Source organism: Malaclemys terrapin, chromosome 2 (genome assembly GCF_027887155.1).
Source record: "Malaclemys terrapin pileata isolate rMalTer1 chromosome 2, rMalTer1.hap1, whole genome shotgun sequence".
Classification (NCBI taxonomy): Eukaryota; Metazoa; Chordata; order Testudines; family Emydidae; genus Malaclemys; species Malaclemys terrapin.
Window position 1 is genome coordinate 229,107,651 of NC_071506.1, and position 23,976 is coordinate 229,131,626.

A 23,976-nucleotide genomic window follows, 5' to 3' on the forward strand; every position below is an offset into this window, starting at 1 on the left:
CCATTTGTTGTCTCTTGTCTTATATATACACACTTATATTGTAAGCTCTTGAGGGCAGATATGGTTTTTAGTTCTGTGTACGTACAGCACCTAGCACAGTGGGGTCCTGATCCATGATTAGAGCTCCCAAGTGCTATGGCAATAAAAATAATAATACAATACAATATTTCTAATGCAGAAAAGAAGCAGAAGGAAAACTTAAATTCCCATAAACTCAATGGTAGTTCTGGAAATAATACAGCCTATTAAAATCCCTAGCAGGGATTCTGTAACAGTTTACATTTGGGATTTATGGGTTAGTGGATTAGTAACTAATTTAAACTCAAGATGCACTATGTAATGAAGCCTGAATATGGATCCAAACTTTTAACGAATTTTAGTTTGTTTGGTCAGGCCCATCGCTAGTTTCAACAGTAGCAAACATGTAATGATTTTATTAAAAAAACCAAGAAGAACTCTAACATTGATTTCAAATGATATATAATTAAGATTTTTATATCTACATCTCTCTATATCTGCTAAAGCAAAGAGTTCCTGTCCAGTTGCATATTTTATGGAGCAGGTAGAGGGAATAGAGTAACCCCACCTGAGGGAAATACTGAAACATGCTCTGCAGATAACATGAGAAAGAGAGGTTTTCCCATGACCCCACTGACTCAGTATTAAACCCCAGCCTATGGTTAAAACCTCTCCAACATGGATTTCCCAAAAAGGGCATCCTTCTACTCCAAAGGCAAGAATGCTGAGCAAGTTAAACTACTCCAGGTCCTGCGGAGCATCTGTGTGTCCAAAGAAGAGTTGCTGGTAAGCGCATAAGGTCAGATCACATCCTCTGGATGCTAACTACTTTTTCCTGACAGCTCATTTCTAAAGAAGGCCTCAGGGGCTATCCTTGTTTTAGAGCTGTGTTTGTGCATTTACTAAATTAAAATAGGCTTCACGCTTTGCCATTAGTTGCTGATGAGTTCCTTGTTCTATTATTTTTCCATTGTTAATAACAACAATGACATCTGCGTTCTGTACTGTGGACAGCCTGTGAGCAATCACAATACAGGTCCTTCCTTTCCGTGCCTGGTCAAGGGCCTGTTGCACCACCTAGGGAAAAATACAGAAGACATTATGGACTTGGTTTTAACACCTTCTCAGAACTGTTGCCCCTACACTGGCAAAATTTGGATCTGTAATTGACCAACAGCACACTCCCACCAGTGGAAGATGTAGTGTACACAGGTCACAGGCATTTTTAATCAATTTTTAGCCAAGTCTGATCTGAATAGGATGAAAGAGTGGTAAGAAGGCTACAGTGTCTTTGTGTTACACTTCAACAGTTATGGCCACAGTAGGGAATTCCAGCTTTGAATTTGCCTACTGTGCACACAGCCCTAAAGGCTGGTCTACATGAGGAAAGACAAGCCTGGACATTTCAGTAATCTAAAATATATATTTCTCTTGGGAAGAGGTTAAGTATATACACAGTCTTCCATCCATGGCACAAAAGTTTAGGCCATACTTGCACATACAAAGCCACGTTTAAAACATAGACTTGGTGTAAAACCTATATCAGCATAGCTATGTCAGTTAAGGGTGTGAAAAAAAACCAACACCCGCTACAGCCATAGCTCTGCTGACAAAACTTCAAGTGTAGACACAGCTAGGCAGCCAGAAGAGGGCTTCTGTCAGCATAGCTAACTTTGGGAGGGGGTGTTCCTTCACCAGCAGAAAAACTCCTTCTGTCAGTGTACACTGTGCCTAGATGAGGGGGCTATGCTGGCAGAAGCTTTATCGTGTGGAGATAGTCATAGTCGTCAAGCAGTTTTGTAGTGCAACTGTAGTATAACGTATTTTTGTCTTGCTTTTGAGGGCAGAAAAAAACAAAACATATTAGGGACCACACTTTAACCTTGTTAAATGCACAGGATAAAACATAGCTCCCTAACCTAAGAATACATATATTTCTCCTCCACCTTGCCACCATCCAGACAAGTAAGCACAGATTCTCAATGGTGTTCTAACATGGTTAAATCTGTGGTATAGACAGGGCCTTGGCAAAACGCATGTGGCTCTTCCTCCAAAATCAGATAGGGAGAGTGGTGTCTGTCCAAAATTGGAAGAAGATTTTAACAATTTTCTTTCCTATTTGGCCATTAAGGCACTTAGGGCCATACACTGTCACCACTGATTTCAATGAGGCTACTTGTGGAGTAAGGTGCTACTCAGTGAGAGTCAGGTTATGAACATCTGGCCTTTTCATAGTGAGCTGCTGTGGCTGTGCCAAGGTCTAGGGAGAATCCACGTTCTGGAGAATCTCACATGATTCTGTTGGATTTCCAATGTTTTTATCTCACACCACTGTAATCATAGAATCATAGAATATTAGGGTTGGAAGAGACCTCAGGAGGCCACCTAGTCCAATCCCCTGCTCAAAGCAGGACTAACACCAACTAAATCATCCCAGCCAAGGCTTTGTCAAGCCGGGCCATAAAAACCTGTACGGATGGAGATTCCACCACCTCCCTAGGTAACCCATTCCAGTGCTTCACTACCCTCCTAGTGAAATAGTGTTTCCTAATATCCAACCCAGACGTCCCCCGCTGCAACTTGAGACCACTGCTTCTTGTTCTGTCATCTGCCACCACTGAGAACAGCCAAGCTCCATCCCCTTTGGAACTCCCCCTTCAGGTAGTTGAAGGCTGCTATCAAATCCTCCCTCGCTCTTCTCTTCTCCAGACTAAATAACCCCAGTTCCCTCAGCCTCTCCTTGTAAGTCATGTGCTCCAGCCCCCTAATCATTTTTGTTGCCCTCCGCTGGACTCTTTCCAATTTGTCCACATCCCTTCTGTAGTGCGGGGGACCAAAACTGGATGCAATACTCCAGGTGTGGCCTCACCAGTGCCAAATAGAGGGGAATAATCACTTCCCTCGATCTGCTGGCAATGCTCCTACTAATACAGCCCAATATGCCGTTGCCTTCTTGGCAAGAAGGGCACACTGCTGACTCATATCCAGCTTATCGTCCACTGTAATCCCCAGGGCCTTTTCTGCAGAACTGCTGCTTAGCCAGTTGGTCCCCAGCCTGTAGCAGTGCATGGGATTCTTCTGTCCTAACTGCACTTGTCTTTGTTGAACCACATCAGATTTCTTTTGGCCCAATCCTCCAATTTGTCTAGATCACTCTGGACCCTATCCCTACCCTCTAGCGTATCTATCTCTCCCCCCCAGCTTAGTGTCATCTGTGGACTTGCTGAGGGTGCAATTAATCCCATTATCCAGATCATTAATAAAGATATTGAACAAAACCGGCCCCATGACCGACCCTTGGGGCACTTCGCTTGATACCGGCTGCCAACTAGAAATCGAGCCGTTGATCACTACCTGTTGAGCCTGACAATCTAGCCAGCTTTCTATGCACCTCATAGTCCATTCATCCAATCCATACTTTTTTAACTTGCTGGCAAGAATACTGTGGGAGACCGTACCAAAAGCTTTGCTAAAGCCAAGATATATCACGTCCATATCCATTTCCCCATATCCTCAAAGCCAGTTGTCTGATCAATCACTACTTTTAAGTTCATTTTGAGAACTATTGTACCCATCTCAGTTCAAATAAGTGAAATAATGCAAGTTCAACAGGTTACCGATTCAGAATGTACAGTCTTATTTGTACAGTTATTCTTCTATAACACTTATTAAATATATGTGATATCAGCAGGCATGTCCAGCTAAATTACAGAAGAGCATGACATGCTACTGTGACCTTAAGCAGTGCAATGCTGTATTAAGTGGTAGTGAGCAGGCTTCAGCAAGGTCTACAGTAGTCTTAAAACATTCCTGAGCAAGTAATCTCATTAGTTCATAAAATAATCTTTGGCACTGCACTGCCTGTACAAACACAGCTGCAATTCTCTTCCTTCAAGGAAGATACTAGAGAGGGGTGTCGGGGGGAGTTGGGGGAAGAGCGGAGATGAATGTGAAATGATCTGAATTAGCAAGCTGGAGAGCACTGCATGACTGCAGCAGCCAGGTTAGAAGTTAGCCAAAGGTGGGAGCACAAAATAGAAATAAAGCAGAGTCTGATAGTGGGGAAAAAAATGTAGAGTAGCTAAACTCAAGTGTTCAAAAACCAGAAGACAAATGAACCTGTTTGTGAGAGAGTGGAGATGGATGGCAGGAGAAAGCTCACTTGATCATTACCTGTTAGGTTCACTCCCCCTAGGGCACTTGGCATTGGCCACTGTCGGAAGACAGACAGGGCTAGATGGACCTTTGGTCTGATCCAGTATGGCCGTTCTTATGTTCTAACCCCCCACCACACTAGGAGATTATTTCCAAACTAAAACGCACACAGAACTTGCTTCTAGTGCTTGCATCCCGTTCACGTGCAGTTCAGCACCACAGCAACTAACACTGTGTTATGAAAAGAAAAGGAAAATACCCCAGAGGGGATGATGGATGCTGTGATCCCTACTTAGCCATCAGAAAGCTGGCCGAGTCTGATACTGCATGACCCACCCCACTCCAAGCTTCAAACTAAACGCTACATGAAAATAAGTGGGATGTTTGTCCTTTCCTTAGTACTATTGTTGGTTTCCATACTATTGCCTCCAGTCCATGGATACACACTCTTGTACACTATTATTAAACATAGGAAAGTTACCTTTTCACTCTCATTATCAAGAGCAGAAGTGGCCTCATCTAACAACAAAATTTTTGGTTGCCGAAGAAGGGCCCTTGCAATAGCTATTCGTTGTTTCTGGCCACCCGAGAGCTGTGTTCCTTTATCTCCAACCCGCGTGTTGTATTTCTGTTATAAACACATGCAGTTGATGAAGCAAGAGGTTAATTGTTTACATTACATTGCAACTGTAGGTGGAATTAAAAATAAATCTACAGGTTTCCTTTCACCCACCGCCCCTCCTCTAAATTTTGTGTAAGAAAGAGTAGAAAATCTATTCTGGAGTATTACTGGATTTCCCATTGTGGCTCAGACCATAGTGTGAGGTTGGGAGCAATGCAGAGACATACCCTCCCTTGCTACTGATCTTGTGCACTTACTGTGCCTCAGCTATTGACCTACTGGTGATGGGGACAATCCCATGGAAAAGTACATCTCACTTAAAAAAACAAAGTAGTATTTCAACATTAAATCAAACATTCCTATTTCAATAATGTTGAAAACTACATAAGGATAATAGTGCTGTAATATCAAAATCATCAGACCTTCCAGTACCTTGATATTTGATATATTCTAAGACTTGAGTCACTTGATTACCTCAGGAAGTTCTTCTATAAAAGAATGAATATTTGCTGCTTTCGCTACTTCTTGTATCTCATCCAATGGTACATTCCGACTGTTATCCCCGTAGGCAATATTCTCAGCTATGCTGCAGTCAAAAAGCACTGGCTCTTGGGAGACTATTCCTATTTGCGAGCGGAGCCACTGGATATTCAAATGTTTTGCATTGATGCCATCAAACAGCTGCCAACAACAACAAATGTCAAAATTTGGTATCTGATATTTCAATCAGACTTTATTCACAAACATTAAAATTCTGATAGTTCTTGCAATGATAATTCTCAAGGAACTATCAAGAGTTATTAGCAATGAATATCGAACCCCTCTGGAAACCCCTCCAGACAGAGCAACAGGTGAGAAGACTTCACAGCACCAGCAACCTCCTGATGTCAGCTGACTCGTTCAGTACCGAGCTCCTATATCTTGATTTTAATAAGTGTGCTGATTATATCATTAGTTTTTACAGCGTTGGTTCTGATGAGAGCTGAGCAAAACCTGAAATTTCCATCTCGTGGGAAATTCCAATATTTTGACATTTGTTTTCATCCCAAAATCAGGATGAAAAGTCAAAATATCATTTTTTTTCATTAAATGAAAAGTTCTGAAAATTTTTTATTTGAAAGTGTAACAATGTTTTGTTTTGACTTAGTTTGACATTAACCTGCATCGTCCTAATGTGCCGCGGTGCCTAATGGGAGTTGTAGCTTTGTGCCTCATGTCCCCTTTGGGCCAGCTCCCTGGCTATATTGTATCTCTCATGATGCACCACGTGGCTGGGTTAGAGGGGAGACCGTGGGAGTTAGCTTAAGTCCACTGGGAACAGGTTAAAGTTAAATCACAATAAGCCAATCTTAAAATGAAATAAGAGTCAATGCAGGGGGTTGCATCAGCTTAAATATATTGATTAAAAAACTAATTTATGTTAAACTGCTGCAGATTTCTGGTGTAGACAAGTTTTAAGGATAAACATAGCACAAATTGACTGCAAAGATTGATTACTCCAACAAAATGCAAGTGGACGGGGGTTGTATAATGAATTTGAGAGCCATGTGTTTTCCACCTGTGTATTTCCAAAAGGGTGGAGTCACAAAGTTTGGGGATCTTGCAGGTGTATCAGGCCTGGATCAGCTGATTTGTACTGCCCATCTCTTAAGTGGAGTAGCACTACAAGAAACATTGTTTTCTGATGCCAGTTCATTAGCAACTCAAAGAGGACTCTTCTTGGTCAATAGTCAGTCATTCTCCATGAGATTAAATTTACAGTTTCCAAAAGTAACATTTTCTTTAGGTCAGTGATAAGACAACAGTTTTTCCAATGACTAAAAACTGTGAGATGTTATTTTTTTTTAAATTTACAGTTGATGTTTGTGGTCCTAGTTCTGGAAAAGAGATGTTATGTGGGATACTGACAGTGAAAAAGCCCAGCGGAAGAAGCAATAAACCAAAATTTCTAATCTGCTTACTCACTCCAGCTATAATCGGTACAATATGGCAGAATTTGACCTAATGACCACAAAACCTGCATGACATGCTGTGCTCAGTAGTCATTGAATCAATACAAGATCAGGCATCCCAGCTGGCCTCAGTTCACTGCAGCTTGGTCACTGGGGTTTTTAAAATAGCAGTAAAGCTTAAGTAGGAACATGTGGTTAGAAAAATGACAATAAAATCACCAGTGCAGATATTATCAAAATTTAATCTTACCACTTGCCCTGTAAGAGGGTCATAGAACCTTTGTAAAAGCTGAACTGAAGTGCTTTTCCCACATCCACTGCTGCCAACAAATGCCACGGTCTGTCCTCTTTCAATCTGAAGCGACAAGCCTTGCAGGATGGGAACATCTGGGCGAGATGAATAAGTGAAAGACACTTCACGGAACTCTAACCCTCCTCTGAATGTAGCCTGTGAGAAGAGATGGGCAATGCTTTCATGTCACACGTGTTCTAAAACTTAATCAGTTTAAACTAAATCAAACTTTAAACATTTGCCTTAAAAACACATAAGTCAAGTTAAATATTTATTACAGACATATTCCAGAAATGTCCTGGTTGTACTCAGATGCCCTGTTCTATTATTTTCACCAAAAGATTTCTAAACTGTCCTGACAATGTTGGTGTGGGTGTGATGGTGACTAACTGTTCCGAATAACACTTATTAACTGTTCTTCAAATTTTATTCTACTATAATCAATCTTTAATTTTAGGTCTTGGACACCATGCTTACATTTCCAGGAAAAGAAGTTTCTCAGTCTTAGCATGGAAGACAATGGTAGCAGCTGATTCTGTCTCCGTATATGGTAATGTGCTATGTTCTTTCAGGATTTAGCTGGTTTTAAATTGCTTAACACAACACAGACACATGCCCACCCCCAAAGGGTTCTGTAAGACTTGTGATTTAAAACATATGGCTCATTCACGGTCCGATTCTGTCACTGTCTGCAGAGGGTGTTCCCACTGAAGTTGTACCAAAGCATAGTGATACCCATCCATCTTCAAACACCAAAATTATTTAATCTAATGTCACCTGCTCTATGGGCACCACCAGAACCAAAGAATGAGGAAGGGGCTCAGTGTCTGATGAACAACCCACCTTGACTAGGTCATCCTTGTTCTGATTATTGTCTTTTTAGATTGTGATCTTTGTGTGTGTCAAGGATTTCATCTTTAGTATCACAGTAGCAACCAGATGCCACCGTTAGGATGGGGGGCCTGTTATACTGGACATTGTACAAACATAAGATAAAAGCCAGTCCCTGTCCCAAAAAATTTACAGCATAAGGCCCTGCTACTGCAACTTGCTCGGCACAGGCGGCCCACTCCCCATTGTGGGTGGGTGCAGTGTAAGGGTCTCCCTGTGTAGAACACGTTGCAGAATCAGAGCCTAAATACGGGACAGGACAGGACAGGTGGGTGTAGACCACAACAGAGGATGATGAAGAAGAAAACAAGGGTGACAGTATTAGGAGAACAAGATTTCATATATTTGCTACAGTGTACAACTTAGCAGGGATATAATCAGTCACTAACAGGCCACTTATTATTAGGTGTTAGTACATTTTGAGCACAGCTGTAATATAAACAACAATAGCACTGAGATGAATGGATAAAAGGCTTGTCACTCCACGATAGCCCAAAATACCCACCCTTCCAGCCTCTCTTTTTCTTTATTCTAAACAGAAGTTTCAATGAGGTGAGATAATTGCTAGCAACAAGGACATGTGGAGTACATTTAAAACTGAAGTTGCACTCACTGGTTTTTCTCCTTCTCGGCTGTAGCTATCAATGGCTGGTGTCCTTTCAAACAGAGCAAACAAGTGTGCGGCCCCTGATTTGGCTTTGGCATATTCAGGTGCAAAGGTTAACGTCTCACCAAGTGCCATAGCACCGTATGTAATTGCAGAAAAAACTCTATAGGAAGGAAAACACAGTAACGGCTGGTTAGATGCCAGCTTCATTCTGCGAGGCAAAAGCAACAGAAGCGCTAGTGTCTCAAAGGTCATGACATGTAGCAGACATTTAAATAGTAAAGGAAATCAGTGCAAGACACCTCTTTCCCCTCTAACAACCAGCATAAGCAAACAACCACTGCAGGTTGTATTTTCAAGTACAGGAATGACATTGGACTTTGCCTTGTGACCCAGGAGCCCATCATATCCCCTGCACCTCTGCATAAAACAGCAGCTGCAGTAGCTCTGTAGGGATTCAGGATGGACAGGGATAATCCATGGAGGTCCTTTAGTTCCCCCCAGATCTCTCACTAGGGAGCAACAATGTCAGTGGCACCACCGGGACTCAAGGCAGGAAGAGCAAGAGGGAAGGACCTTGCTAGGGCTCAGGAACTCTTCACCTCAAGTGCTTCTCATCCTGCTGGAGAGCAGCAGTGGCAAAACCAGAACTCTAGAGGCTTACGAGTTCTCTAACTGATTGTCCTTTTGTCATGCATGCATGTAATGCATGACTGGAGAGACTAAGACCCAGGTCTTTGAGGGAAGAGAAATTGAAATAGGAGGTTCTGCAAGCCCGGATAGCTACAGGGGATCAGGCTCTTTAGGAGCTGGGAATTCTGGTAAAAACTGGGAGTTGATAGATTCTTAATGGAAAAATCAATTAATTAATAAAATTGTACAGGAATGGCTGCACTTTCTCTATGACATTGTATCATAACTGCTTAAATTTGTAAAAAAATACAGCAAAACATTGTGAGACTAACACAGCTAGGATTTGCTCTATGAGGGAGAAGTGAGTACTGGATCCTGGAGGGTGCAGGGAAAATTATGTATAAAGGGATAGTTTGGTTTGTAATTTAGTGGAATTAAATAATAATATGTATGGGATTATAGAGCAGGATTGGGTCAATATTAAAATTTAGACTATGTCCAATGGCTGGATGGGAATCTTTTCCCTTTTTCTCAGCTAGAGATGGGATTGAGATACTTGTATGGGCCAGACCCAAGAATCTGGCCCATATTATTAAATTATCAGGTTGAGAGCACAACTAAACTGAATACTCCTGTGATTTTATTGTTGCAAATTTCTTGCCTGCCTTCCTTATTCCTCTGCCTCCACTGTTTACAGCTCTCACTTGTGTCCTCGGATAGTTAGATTGTTAAGTTAATCAGGACAGGAATCACGTGTCGTTTACCTGTGAAGTATCTAGTACAATTTTAGGTGCTATCAAATAAATAACTGCATAACATTTCAGAAATACATTAACCTTTTACATTCCCTTCTAAAATAAATACATAATAAATAAAAATTAAAGCCCCGTATCAGCAAAAATAATGTTTAATGTATCCACATGAACAGCACTGATGCTTAAACTGATTTTGTCACAGGCATTTGCAAGAAGACACTATAATCTGTATACAGCATATAGTAGACATGTGCTTCAAGAATTTTTGCATATATTATATATGATCAGGTTTAAGCACTGATTTTAAGGCTAGTTATCCATACCTCATGTTTTACGTTATAAAGAGCAGAGGTTATAATCAGTTAATAATAAATCTACTCTGAGTGAAAGACTAAAGAGACTAAAAAACATGTTTTAAGCAGATACATGAAGAGCTTGATCTTTTGATCTTGTAAATTGGGTTCTAGATCACAATCTTCATTTTATAATATTAATTATCAGCTAGAAGCTAAGTATCTAAGATGAACATATGCCTTCTAAAAGTCAGGCCCTATTAATGTATCTCACGTTGGGCACCAAAAACATTTTTGAAAATGTCGGGCCTAAAGCACTCTGGAAACGTAAGGCCCATCAATAGTTAGTTTCAACAACAACAAAAATGGGGCATTTTAAAACATGTGGACCATTCATCTTGTATTTCTCTTGTGTTCACTCAAACCTGAGCCATTATCTTCCACAAACAGAATCTTAATTTAATAGCAAAGATTATGTGTAATCCTAACAAGGCCTTTATTGTTCCTGACCTATAATTTCAAAGACCTTGTTCAGCCATCATTTCCGTGACGTGGGGCTCTTATTTTCTTATAAGTTAAAGAAGAGAACTGCACAATACATCTTATATAAAGCAGGCAAACACAGTATTCCTTCATGAGGATTATCACACTCAGTTTAGGTCAGATTACAGTTAGGCAAGAGGGTGCGCATACAATACAAAGAAAGACAATGGGGAACAGGGCAGTCTCCCAATATTTGCATGGTTTCTGACTGGGTACCAATACTTTCTCTCTTTCTAAAGAGCTTATCTTCACAGTCTGGCTCCTGTCAGCATACATGTGCTCCACACAGTCTTTCATGTACGTGCTACTTCAAGTGTCAAATTGGTAAATAATAGTATGGAAGAGGACCTGCTGGATGAGCCATGTACAGTCCCTGAGGGACTAGCTTCTGTGGCTGACTGGAGGACAACAATTCCGTTTCACAGCAACTTTTTGAAGTTTCCAATTCTTTCGTTCTGCATTAGAATAAAAATAAAACCTTTTCCTGAAAGGAGGGATATGTCACTCTATAGCTGGGGGTCTAGGTCACAGCCGTGTGAGACCCACATTTAAGTTCCTGCTCTGCCTGATTCGGAGCAGAGCTCTTCATCCCAGATCACTTTAAAATCAGACAGAGTGGAGACTTGCAGCTTGAGCTCTCACAGCTTAGGTGAATGGCCTAACCAACTCGCTATTCTTTCTCCACCCTTCTCTCTGAGCCCCATAAGCCTTCCAGATGAAAGTTTTGTAGCGATAAACGCCTTTTGACAAAACACATATTGCAGTGAAAATATTCCACTGACTTCAAGTAGAGGGCAATGCTACAAAAAATGAATCGTCCCTGAATGTTTTGTAAAATAAGAATAAAAATCAGTGAAATAATTCTTCTATAAAAATAACAAAACTATAAGCTCTTCTTCTAGAGGAATTGCTAGATTTGCTTCATCATCAACCATCCTGTTGGAAGCTGGCAATGAAATGTGTCTACACAAAATGATGAAATCAGGAGTGCATCATGCCCGCTGTGCTCCCATGGGAGTCAGGTAAGGCAGTTTTAAAAGTGCAGCCTGGCTTTGTAGGTGCCCTGTCATACCAAGTCTATCAAAGCGATGTTCTGAATCAGCATATTGCTTTGATTTCACCACCTCTCCAGCAAACACCACCCTATTTTTGGGATATGCTAGCTGTCAACCCTTCTTGACCAGGAGCAGGGCTGGCTCCAGGGTTTTGGTCACCCCAAGCAGCCAAAAAAAAAAAAAAGCTGCGATCACGATCTGTGGCAGCAATTCGGTGGGAGGTCCTTCGCTCCGAGCAGGAGTGAGGGACCGTTCGCTGAATTGCCGCCGAACAGCTGGACATGCCGCCCCTCTCCGAAGTGGCCGTTCCAAGTACCTGCTTGGTAAGCTGGTGCCTGGAGCCGGCCCTGACCACGAGGAATAGGTGCTGTGTAGTGTTGGCACACTTCACTGGGCAAATTTTAGCTGCCAAAAAACCTACACTTCCCAGCTTCCTGAGGTAATCGGATCCAATATTGTGAAAGCCCTTGCTGACAGAATATCACCCATTAGCATACTTTATTGTTGGCTTGTTCCTGCTGTTATGACTCTGGTTTCTCATTGTCTACTGCAAAACACAGCAGGCATTGCCAGGAAAATAGCCACTTTTCTAAAGCACAGTGGGTGTCAGAACGACGATCATTTTCAGCATAAAACCAACCTGCCCCTCTCCTGCAACTGTGGCAGGATGTACCATCCAGAGAGCCTTCAGTTTTCTATATGCTATTATGCCTACTGAAACCCAATAGGACAACACATGGCTAGTGCTTGGAACTGGCAGTTAATAAAAGGGGCTGTATTTTGCTTTAACTTCAATTAATGCCATATATTTTTGAAATATGAGCTCCATGACATGCCAGCTGACATGTCCATGTCCATGCTCATGCTCATCTACTCTACTGTCCTGTCTCCAACAGTGGCCAGAAGCAAAGGCTTAAGAGGAAGGTGAAAAACCAACCCATAAAGGATAATGTTCTCTAAAGTGAACCTGCTCTCTGAAGTTCAGTCCCTCTGGAGTTCCTCACATTCTTTTCCAGTGTGTGTCATCTGCTCACTCCTTCACCATATTACTTATTAACACCAGTCCTAGTATTAAACCTCATGGCACCCCACTGGTAAAATTCTTTGCAGGTTAAAAACTGATCATTTATTCTTACTCTTAGTATTCTGTCTCTGAACCAGTTTCTAATCCAGGACACAACTTTACCTCTGGCCTTCAGGCTACTTCATTTTTTTAACCGCCTCTTGTGAGGGGCATTGTCAAAAGATTATTGAAAGCCTTTACAGAATATTCCCCCTCTTGGACCCTTCAGCATTTCTCAACTGTGCAAAGGTCTCACAGGGATAAAAGACATCTCTACCGTTAATGGGATTTTAAAATGTCATGATGCTTCTTCCTTATCACAATTCTCCTTTTCATCATAATCAGGGCCGGCTCTAGGCACCAGCAAAGCAAGCATGTGCTTGGGGCGGCACATTTTCGGGGCGGCATTCCAGCCATCTTTTTTTTTTTTTTTTTTTTTTGTGCAAAAGCCTAGAGCCGGCCCTGGCAGCAGCAGCACGTCGTGCACGGGGGGGTGCTCTAGGGCCGCTGCGGTTCGCACCGCGGGGGAGCAGCGCTGCACCTTGTGGCTGGGCCGGGCAGGCTCCGAGTGGGGGACACTCGGGCGGGGGGCCACCCCGCGGGGCACACGGAGCTGCCTGTAGGTGCTGAAGGGCAGCCGCCCCCAGTGCCGCAGCTGAGGCTGAGCGAAGCGGCCCGAGCCGCCCAGGGACAGCGGCAGGGCGGCCATAAGCAGCAGTGGGGCCATAGAGGCAGGGCGCTGCCATGTGGGGCCCACGTCCCACTCTCTGGGGCTCTGTTCCCTCTGAGGCTACCCTGCCCCAGCTTCTCAGTCCCCTGCCGGGGCGGTCCCCCGGCTCTGCCCTCCCGGGTCCCGGCCGGTCCTGGAGGCGGGAGCCCTGGCTGGAGGGACCCGGGGCTGAGGCACGGCCCGGGAGCCCCGCTGCTTACCCCGACCCTGCCAGCGCCGGACCAGCTGGAGGCAAGGGGGGAGCGGGCGGAGTCAGCACTGGTGGGGGGAGCCCAGGGCTGGTGCAGCAGGGAGTGCGGGTGTGGGGGGGGGGGGGGGGAGGAAGAGAGAGCCCAGGGCTGGGGCGGCAGGGGGTGCGGGTGAGGGAAGGCACTGGCGGTGGTGGGGCGCTGAGAGCCCAGGGCGGGGGGTGGGGAGGGGCAGCCAAATTTTTTTTGCTTGGGGCTGCAAAAAACCTAGAGCCAGCCCTGATCATAATCAGGTGTTTCTCTGTCAGCACAACATTGTGGCAAACAGTTTCTCTTTTCTCTGACAAATTTGAGGACAAGATTTTCACAGATTTCTCTATCACTTGCTGAGCCTCCTGGTGATGGGACTGATTTGAAATGCAACTCTCAATACTATCATGGTAGACAGCTATCTTCTGGAAATACTGGGTCAGTGTCACTAATGACTCCTGCAGTTACTGTGAAGATATGATTACTTTTAATTATCTGAGCAATCCACTTACTAATGTGTTATTGGAGTGTTTATTAAGATTTGTTGATGTACCAACAGATTACAGAACACCTTTGCAGCCTAAAAATGTGACCTGGCTTCATTTAATCAAAATAAATCATAATATTTGTAAAGGAAAGTTTTTAAATTAGATTCAAGGGGGAGATACATTTGGATATATAATAAAATGTTGGGGCAAAACCCAAGCAGATTCAAATGGGATCATAAAATGTCTAGAATTCTGCTTTGAGGTGAGTGATACCAATTCGGATAATTCCATTACTAAAGAAAATATCAGCAATTGCCACACAGATGCTGTGGTTTATATGGTGGTTTATACTTATAAGTATTGGAGACACTGTAGTTTCCCAGCATCCACATCAGGCCTTGTGTCTGCCAAGAAATTTTAAATTTATATTTAAAAAGTTCACATTGCGGGGATGGGGAGAAGAGGTTGATAGATACAGATACTCCATTGTGTGTCTGAAAGCCCCTATGTTTTTGGCAAATTTATAATGAGGCCTTCAGCTAGGGAACATTTGGACGTCTTTGGTCTAGGGTTATGAGTGCATGCCCTATGCCTCATCACCATTTTGGGGTGGTGGATGTGAGGAAGGTGACAAAAGAAGCAAGCTTTTTCTCTCTCAGTTCCTTCTTGCAAGTTATGCGAATAACCAGGCTAGCTAGCACCGGCATGTGCCTTAACCAGGCGGCATCATTTTCAGATGTAAAAAAAAGCAGCACAAGAGATGTTGGGCCAGATTCTGATTTCAACACACTACCAACTGCAACAGCGGTATTCCTGATTTACACCAGTGTCAGCAAGAAGAGACCCAACCCCTATGTTCATTAATTTTAATGGTTCAGTAGTAGATCTTTGGCTCACTAGTGAGAGGAACCCTCTCTTTCCAGGTACCTGTGTGCTGTACTCTGGCCATCAACAGAACTCCCTTCTCTGTCTCTTGAGTGGCCATATTTCTCTACCACCACATCTCTGTCATGAACAGCCATGCTCAATACTTAACCATCTTCATTAATGTAATTTCTCTGTCTGTCTCTCCCCCTCCTGGGTGGCTGTTTTAAATTCTTGATCATCTGCCACGCAGCTCTGTCTGACCTCTGTTGCCAATAACTCCCCAAACATTATTAGCATATATGATTAGGCACAGAAAGAATAAATAAGACGTGCTGCCAGACTGTGACACCAGATCTAGGCAGGCTCCAAAGATGTGTCATCAACTTAAAGACTTTGCTCCAAAAATGGAATATGCCTAAGACTGGTTTCCCAGTAAAAACTATCCCCACATTTTCCTGCCCCATACCACAAAATGTGACAGGGTAACCGGAGAGAAGGAAGATCTGTTCTGCAGAAGTGAATGTCTAATGCAGGGATAAATACTGCCATAAACTGAGAAGCTGTTTTCAAGTGGTTTGAATTGTAAAATCATTACTTTTTAACACCCCCCCATTTTAATCTTAAGATCCAAAACCTCACATCCAGGTGCAATTAAGCACATGATTTGGTTGCTGTATCAGGGCTCTAATGCGCAGCCTGAATACTGTGCATTGGCATAGGTGCTGGAACTAAGGTGCTGGGGGTGCAGCCGCACCCCCTGGCTTGAAGCAGTTTCCATTATATACAGGTTTACCGTTTGTTTCAATGGTTCTCAGCACCCTCACGTACAAATTGTTCCAGCGCCCCTATGCATTTGGTACATATGATTGTAGGAATTTCCTTCAACCTTGATGCTGAAGTTTGATGGGGTCTCTGTGGCCTTTAAAGGCTCCCTCTGTTGAGGGCAGGAGGCAAGCTCCATGGCTGCTCTGCCCCCAGGTACCCTGGTGCATAGGGAGGTGCTGTGAAGTGAGCTCTGTGCTTGTCAGAGCGCAGCCCCCAAACACTACCCCTCTTACCTCTTGTTATGCAACTGAACTCTCCTGGTCCTCTGTACCTGTAGCAGGATTTGCCCCAATGGGCTTGTTTACATTCCATAACATCAGAATTTGGATATTCTTTGGGTCAATGACAGAACCTTAATTTAATAGCACATTTTTCCTTCCCCAAGCAAAACTCTATATATTCGAATCATCAGAAACAGGCAGCAAAGAATACTGCAGTAAATTATAACTTCCTAGGGCCTCCATCCTGCAGAGGTCCATATGGACGGATCCCTGACCAGAGCGTCATTGACTTCTATGGCGCTCTCTTCAGGCAGCCCCAGTGCCGAAGTTTGTTTATGCAAAGAAACATTAGTGCAAAAATTAAAACCAATTTTACATGCTGAATTTACTGAAATTAACAAAACTTGTCACAAAAACTCTCTAATCCTTGGAGCAGACATTGGTACTAAAGTGCTCCACTAGGAGCTGTTGTTGTATTTCAATAACAAATACAGAAAATAAACTTGCCTCCTTCTAGTCTGATAATAATTTATCTCCGTAACAGTGTTGTGAAATGAAGAGGGTGGGTGTTGGGGGATTTCCTCGGGGCTCTAAGGGGAGGTGTAAAATGGCACACTTTGAATATTTGTTCATTTATGAGACTCACGTGAAAACACCCTCTGGGGTCATTCTTCCAACTGTAATTAAGTATGCCCCAAATCGAAAGCTTGCCGCATAGGTGAAATACATAAAAGCCTGGCTGAATGCATAACAGGAACCGTAGATCTGAGCTTTCTTCTGAGCATTCCTGCAACATACAGTATTTACAAAAAAACCATGAACCAACTGTAAAACTATGAGGGATATTCTACTTGTTCAGAGAGAAACTGGGCTTATGTATGCAGTACCTAGTACAGCTTCACTCCCAGGTATGCTACAGAGGCCACACATAGTAGACACCCCAAATTTCTCTAGAGTTGAAAGCATGCATAGATGTCAAAAATGCCCAAGCTTTGTCTACACTAAAACCACCACACTGCTTCCAGTGCTGGAAATGCAAGAATGAGGGAGAATTATGGGTCCAGTTATGGGTAAATTAAACTGTAAAAAACAAAACAAAACTATATAGCATACAGCTGTAGACAAAGGTCTGATCCTGGACAAACTTACACAACTTTGCTTCCATGAATAAAATCATGCAGCATCAAACTAGGGAGGCAAGGGTTTTCTGGGACAGGAGAGAAGAGAGGCCTCCAAGGGTGGTCTAGGCCTGTGTTGACTGATAGGATATCTATCCCCTCCACTACCTCTATGCAATGTCTACAGAATGGAAATTTACCAATACATTCCTACCAGTTCTAACAGCAGTTCAGTTTTGCCAATGCTAACCAGGATTCAGACCAACAGATCAGCAGGACCTGTGCTTAATCCACTACCGCTTAGGTCTTGAGAGAATTCCCTGTAGAACCACATACCAGTCTGAGCCCGAAATCAGATTTATAAGTGTTTGCAGGATTGGATCCTAGAACTGCAAATTTATACTGTATATTTAACTATCCCAGTCTTCCCACTCAAGCATTTTTTCAGTGAGTTTAAGAGAAATTATGCAGATACACAAAAAATATTGTAATTTGTTTAGAATACATCACTAACAACATTTGATGCCTTAGGGACTATCTAGATTACACTTGAGGTGCAAGCTCTTTCATTCTTTCCTAAAGCTAATATCCTCCTTAACAAAACAGCCATATGATGTATTAATATGGCTGTTTGTTTGCCTTTGTTTTTTTCTCTGCAGACTATTAACTTAATGTAATATTTTAAATGGATAAATAAAATAGAAAAAGAATGAAAAGGGACAATTGCAATGGAGGAAAGGGCATTGCACATGGTCTCAACATGACTGATAACCACTGCGATTGCCTGGCTTAATATGACATGAATCATTTCTGACCTGTATGGCTTCTGCAGGTTTTCTTCATACATTTGTTCAAAAGTGCTCTCTCTAGTTAATGAAGCAACTGTTCTAATGTTCTCCACAGCTTCAGTTGCTACCTTTAATTAAACAGGAAAACCAAAAGACAAAATGAGATGGAAAAAAATCACCACTGGTCCTTCTCAATGTAGTCTGGGACTGGTAAACATTTTTTTACAGAGGAATGTAATTACTTGTACTTATGTTGGTAATATATTGAGCAGCAAAATAAATACCCGGTTTGTTTGTGCAAAGGCTCAATCACAGAAATAAATGTAGGTGCTTTTATTTCAATGTTCCTAACTCCAGATATACACCTAAATGTGCAAAGTCAGGCTGAGATTCGCTGGTCTGTCTGAGGAGGTGCTTCCGCTGAGTCCTTGAAAGGTAAGTAAGAGTGAATTCTTGTTCATTTGTATATGTGAGCATTGGTTTATTCTTTTTTAGAAAAAATAAGAATAGAGTGCTGGTAGAGTATTAGCATACAAACCAACTATATAAACTAGAACAGTAACTATTATTATTATGCATTTGTATTGCAACAGTACCTGGGAGCCCTCATCATGCACTGAGACCCTGTTGTGCTAGGCACTGTACAAATGAAAAAAACAGGTGGTGTATTGAAAACGAACCCTCAAGGGGTCACATCACAGATCAGATTAGAATTAGGAGATTCTATTCTTCATTTGTTCCATTTGATTAGCTGTGTTATGAAGAAGCTGTATTTTACCTTTCCTGCTCGTTGCAATTCCTTTTTATCTCGGTTGGCAAATCCGGTCAATGCACTGGTCTCCAGCATCCCAGTCACAGCAAGCACCGGCGCCATCACTAGGATCAGCAGAGTCATCTCCCACCCATATATAAAAGAAATGATGACAGACAATCCCATGCTGGAGATGTTTTGTGCTATTACACCAAGCCTTGAACCTGTTGCCTGTAATCGGGTAATATGTGAAAACTGTCATTTGCTAATGGGTCTTAAATACAATCCTTCTCTCTACCTGATAACAAGCAGATTAAAAAAACCAAAAACAACCCCCACCCCCTGCACACGCCTTTCAGAGAGAGATCTTTCACTCTGGCCTCATCTCCCTTAGCAGAAATGGCTATGCCATCCAGTACCGGTGATTGTTTTTAAAATACAGTCTCATCTGTTGTTTGAAATCTCCATTCCCACACTGTGAGAGCCCCACCAAAAAAGCTGCGGATCTCACAGCTATTAGTGACCAACAAAGAAGCCATAGGGAGTGATTCAGACAGTAACTTACAGTGGACACAGGATGTTAATTCTGCTTAAAGGAATCTTGACATTTCCTGAGTTTTCCCCCATAGTGTTTATTTTTTAAAACAAGTTCTTGAAAAATAGCAGGCTTGGCCTTTTATTGACTGTTTGAAATTTAAAACTGAAACCCAGAATCTCTACTAACATTTATATAGTGCTTTCAGCTGAAGTGCTTTTCATTCAGTCACTCTCCCTTTCACCCATACCTTGTTCCTTCTAGATCAGGGGTCTCAAACTCAAATGACCACGAGGGCCACATGAGGACTAGTACATTGGCCCTAGGGCCGCATTTACTGACACTCCCCCCCACCTCCACTCCACCCCTTCCATGAGGCCCCGCCCCTGCCCCACCTCTTCCCACCCCTTCCCTGCCCCCATTCCAATCCCTTCCCTGAAATCCCCACCCCAACTCTGCCCCCTCCCTGCCCCCAGGGGGTGCAGGAGGGGTGTGGGGTGTGGTGGGGGCTCAGGGCAGGGAGTTGGGGTGTGGGGTGCAGGAGGGGCGAGGGGTACGGCAGGGGGTCAGGGTGCAGGGTGTGGTAGGGGGCTCAGGGCAGGGGGTTGGGGTGCAGGAGGGGGCGGGGTGCAGCAGGGTGTTTAGGGCAGAGGGTCAGGATGCAGGGTGTAGCAGGGGGCTCAGGGCAGGGGGTTGGGATGTGGGGTGCAGCAGGGGGCTCAGGGCAGGGGGTTCGACTGCAGGAGGGGTTCGGGGGGCGGGCTCTGTCCTGACGTGCACTGGGGGCAGGGCAGGCAGGCAGGGAGCCCGTCCTGCCCCTGGTGCGTGTCAGGCCGGAGCCGCTCTAGGTCAACGCTGGGGCCACGAGGAGCTCGCGGGCCACAGAAAATAACCCCGCAGGCCGCATGTTTGATCAGGGACGGCTTTAGGCACCAGCAAACCAAGCATGTGCTTGGGGCGGCACATTTTCGGAGTGGCATTCTGGCCATCTTTTTTTTTTGTGTGCAAAAGCCTAGAGCCGGCCCTGGCAGCAGCAGCGCGTCGTGCATGGGGGGGGGCGCCCTGGGGCCGCTGCGGTTCACGCGGCGGGGGAGCAGTACTGCACCTTGTGGCTGGGCCGGGCAGGCTCCGAGCGGGGGACACCTGCAGGGCACACGGAGTTGCCTGCAGATGCCGCAGGGCAGCCGCCCCCAGTGCCGCAGCCGGGGCTGAGCGAAGCGGCCCGAGCCGCCCAGGGACTGCGGCAGGGTGGCCAAAAGCAGCAATGGGGCCATAGAGGCGGGGCGCTGCCATGTGGGGCCCACGTCCCACTCTCTAGGGCTCTGTTCCCTCTGGGGCTACCCTGCCCCAGCTTCTCAGCCCCCTGCCGGGGCGGTCTCCCGGCTCTGCCCTCCCGGGTCCCGGCCGGTCCTGGAGGCGGAGCCCTGGCTGGAGGGACCCTGGGCTGAGGCGCGGCCTGGGAGCCCCGCTGCTTACCCCGACCCTGCCAGCGCCGGACCAGCTGGAGGCGAGGGGGGAGCGGGCGGAGTCAGCACTGGTGGGGGGGAGCCCAGGGCTGGGGCAGCAGGGGGTGGGCACTGGTGGTGGTGCGGGGAAGTGAGATCCCAGGGCCGGGGGGGAGGGGCAGCCAATTTTTTTTTTCTTGGGGCGGCAAAAAACCTAGAGCTGGCCCTGTGTTTGAGACCCCGTTCTAGAGACAGGCTAATCTGAAACTCTGCTGAACTCCAAGTTTGCCCTGTATCATTACAAAGGGCTGAACAACAACCCTATATCCAAACACTCATGAACTTTAAGAAAGTTCATATCCAAATCCAGACTTGTAGTTCAGACCCTTCTCTATGTACTGCACAATACTTGCTTCACTTACCCCTCCTCCCTCGCTCACAACTCCCTAGCGTTCCCTTTGTCCCTTCATTCTAAATCTAATTCTCTCCATTTAAATATCTGTCCCCTCTCCTCCACCTTTATCAGTAATCCTAACATTCTTGGCCTCCTTGCTTTCTCTCTTCCCAGTCTTGTCCATCTCTCCCTAAATCTGCTTTCTTCCTTCCACTAGTATGATCCAGTGCTCATGGTCACCGACCTCCTAACAGCTAAATAGTGTGCTTGTCCCTAGCTTTACAGATAGTGTCATGTTGTAAGTAACCTGGCAGAATGATCCATATTTAATGTTAGTGTTATATAGATACAAAAAGCTCTCTCATACACACATACGGTACATACTGTTTGAATTTGTGCTGCCTCTGTGGCTAATCTTGTTGTCAGAGCTCCAGTGTTGTTTTTCTTATCATCAAACCAAGAGATTTCCTATGGAACAAAACAGAAAAATGAGGTTACTCAGTGAGAACAAGGTCATTTCTCCCCTTCTTGCTTTATTATTAACAAAATCTTCAGTGTCTGAGTATGTCTGTTTGCACATGAAAAACAAAACAAAAAACCAACAAACATCTATTTGTTCAAAAACGTCCTCTCTATTTAATGTGGATAGTTACACATGCAAATCACGTTAACCAATTTGTGCATGCAATTACTTGATTTATGCATGCAAATATCCATTCGCAGCCAGATAATAACTTATTGTAGACTGATGTAGCTCCCTTTACTTCAAGTCAAGCAATGCCGATTTACACCTGTTAAAGATATGGTCTATGATTTTTTGTGCATTCAAAATTTATATTCTTGCACATATCAGACATAGTTATAAAGACCCTTCAAAATGGTGGTCCTGTGTATTCTTAGCAAGGCAATAGCTGAACTCTGAAGATAGCCTAGATCAGGGGTCAGCAACCTTTCAGAAGTGTGTGCCGAGTCTTCATTTATTCACTCTAATTTAAGATTTCGTTTGCCAGGAATACATTTTAACGTTTTTAGAAGCTCTTTTTCTATAAGTCTATAATATATAACTAAACTATTGTTGTATGTAAAGTAAATAAGGTTTTTAAAATGTTTAAGAAACTTCATTTAAAATTAAATTAAAATGCAAAGCTCCCCGGCCCGGTGGCCAGGATCCAGGCAGTGTGAGTGCCACTGAAAATCAGCTTGTGTGCCACCTTCGGCACGCGTGCCAGAGATTGCCTACCCCTGGCCTAGATTTTGTATTTTCTTGAAGTCCTATGCTCTAAGCCTCCTCTCTTCTTGCAGACTCTGGGGCCTTCCCTATAAATCTTCTTATGCCCAGCATCCTGCAGTCTGAAAGTAAAGAAGGTCAGCAATTAGCCTTTACAGAATGGATGTCATGCTAGTTTAGGGGCCTTGGGTGGCCCTATATATCAGATTGACTTTTAGTTACTAATCAACTGAAGATCAGTTATGGGCTACAAAAGGAAACCAGCTGACCTGTCAGCATTGGTATAGTCTCTGATTTCAAGGCTGGGGTTGAGATAAGTTAATTGCTGAACTTGATTTGTATATATACAGAGTGCAGTAAGGGGGGCAGGGATAGCTCAGTGGTTTAAGCACTGGCTTATTAAACCTATGGTTGTGAGCTCAGTCCTTGAGAGGGCCACTTAGGGATCTGGGGCAAAATCAGCACTTGGTCCTGCCTAATGAAGGCAGGGGGCTGGACTCAATGACCTTTCAGGGTTCCTTCCAGCTCTATGAGAACTTATTATTATAAGTAGGCATAAAAGAGTTAGTTATTCAAATATTTTTTTTAACCTAAACTTTACTGTAGCTGCATGGACACTATTTTGATGCAGATGGTAGATTTAGCTGGGGTACTTTCATTCTGTCACCATGGCCCCTTCCACACTTGTACTGGGATACTGTTTGCTAAAATGGATTTAAAAGGCTTCAGGTTAGGCTAAAATGGTTTTAATATGAGTTTAGATTAAGTATTTTTAAAACCAAAAATTAAAAGCATTGCAGAAAACATGTTTCAGCGCTCGTAAGCCAAGAATTTCCACTTGCTGGCCATTAGAAAATATGGGCCTCATCCTGAAGCCCATTGAGTCTTCCCACTGACTTCAGTGGGCTGAGAATCGGGCCTTTGCATGGAAGGTTTAGGCCCTGTCTACACTGGCAAGTTTCTGTGGAGTAAAGCAGCTTTCTGCGATGTAACTCCTGAGGTCTACACACTGCCAAGCCACTTAGTGCGCAGAAACTGCGCAGTTGCAGCACTGTAAAAAACTTACCTCAACGAGAGGTGTACAGCTTTCTGTACTGGAGCTACAGCACTGAGGTGCCAATGTAGACACTGTGGTCGATTACAGCACTGCGATTGGCCTGTGGGAGGTGTCCCACAATGCCTGTTCTCACCTCTCTGGTCATCAGTTTGAACTCTACTGCCCTGCCCTCAGGTGACCAACCACCATCCCCACCCTGTAAATTACTTTGGAATTTTGAAAGTCCCCTTCCTGTTTGCTCAGTGATGCGTGCAGCGCATCTTTCCAGGTGGCCACACCTGCTCCACACACCAGACAATCCCCTGCTTGGAGAAATGCCGAGCTGCTGGACCTCATCAGCATTTGGGGAGAGGAGGCTGTCCAGTCCCAGCTGCGCTCCAGCCATACGAATTATGATATATGTATGGACAGATTTCACAATGCATGACAGAA

General features: G+C 44.1%; 1 protein-coding gene across 2 annotated transcripts in view; it reads right to left on the reverse strand.

Moving 5' to 3' along the window:
- Positions 1 to 419: 419 nt before the first annotated feature.
- Positions 420 to 23,976, reverse strand: part of ABCB5 (ATP binding cassette subfamily B member 5) — a 70,419-nt gene continuing 46,862 nt past the window's right edge. For both annotated transcript variants that reach the window (XM_054020217.1, XM_054020216.1), the window contains 9 exons: positions 21,644 to 21,727; positions 18,913 to 19,116; positions 18,162 to 18,262; positions 16,875 to 17,015; positions 8,544 to 8,700; positions 6,998 to 7,195; positions 5,270 to 5,476; positions 4,655 to 4,801; positions 420 to 1,095 (listed from right to left, as the gene is read on the reverse strand). In XM_054020217.1, coding sequence (XP_053876192.1) covers positions 898 to 1,095; positions 4,655 to 4,801; positions 5,270 to 5,476; positions 6,998 to 7,195; positions 8,544 to 8,700; positions 16,875 to 17,015; positions 18,162 to 18,262; positions 18,913 to 19,116; positions 21,644 to 21,727 — 1,437 coding nt within the window. In that variant the 3' untranslated portion in view covers positions 420 to 897. The remainder of the gene's footprint in view (positions 1,096 to 4,654; positions 4,802 to 5,269; positions 5,477 to 6,997; positions 7,196 to 8,543; positions 8,701 to 16,874; positions 17,016 to 18,161; positions 18,263 to 18,912; positions 19,117 to 21,643; positions 21,728 to 23,976) is intronic.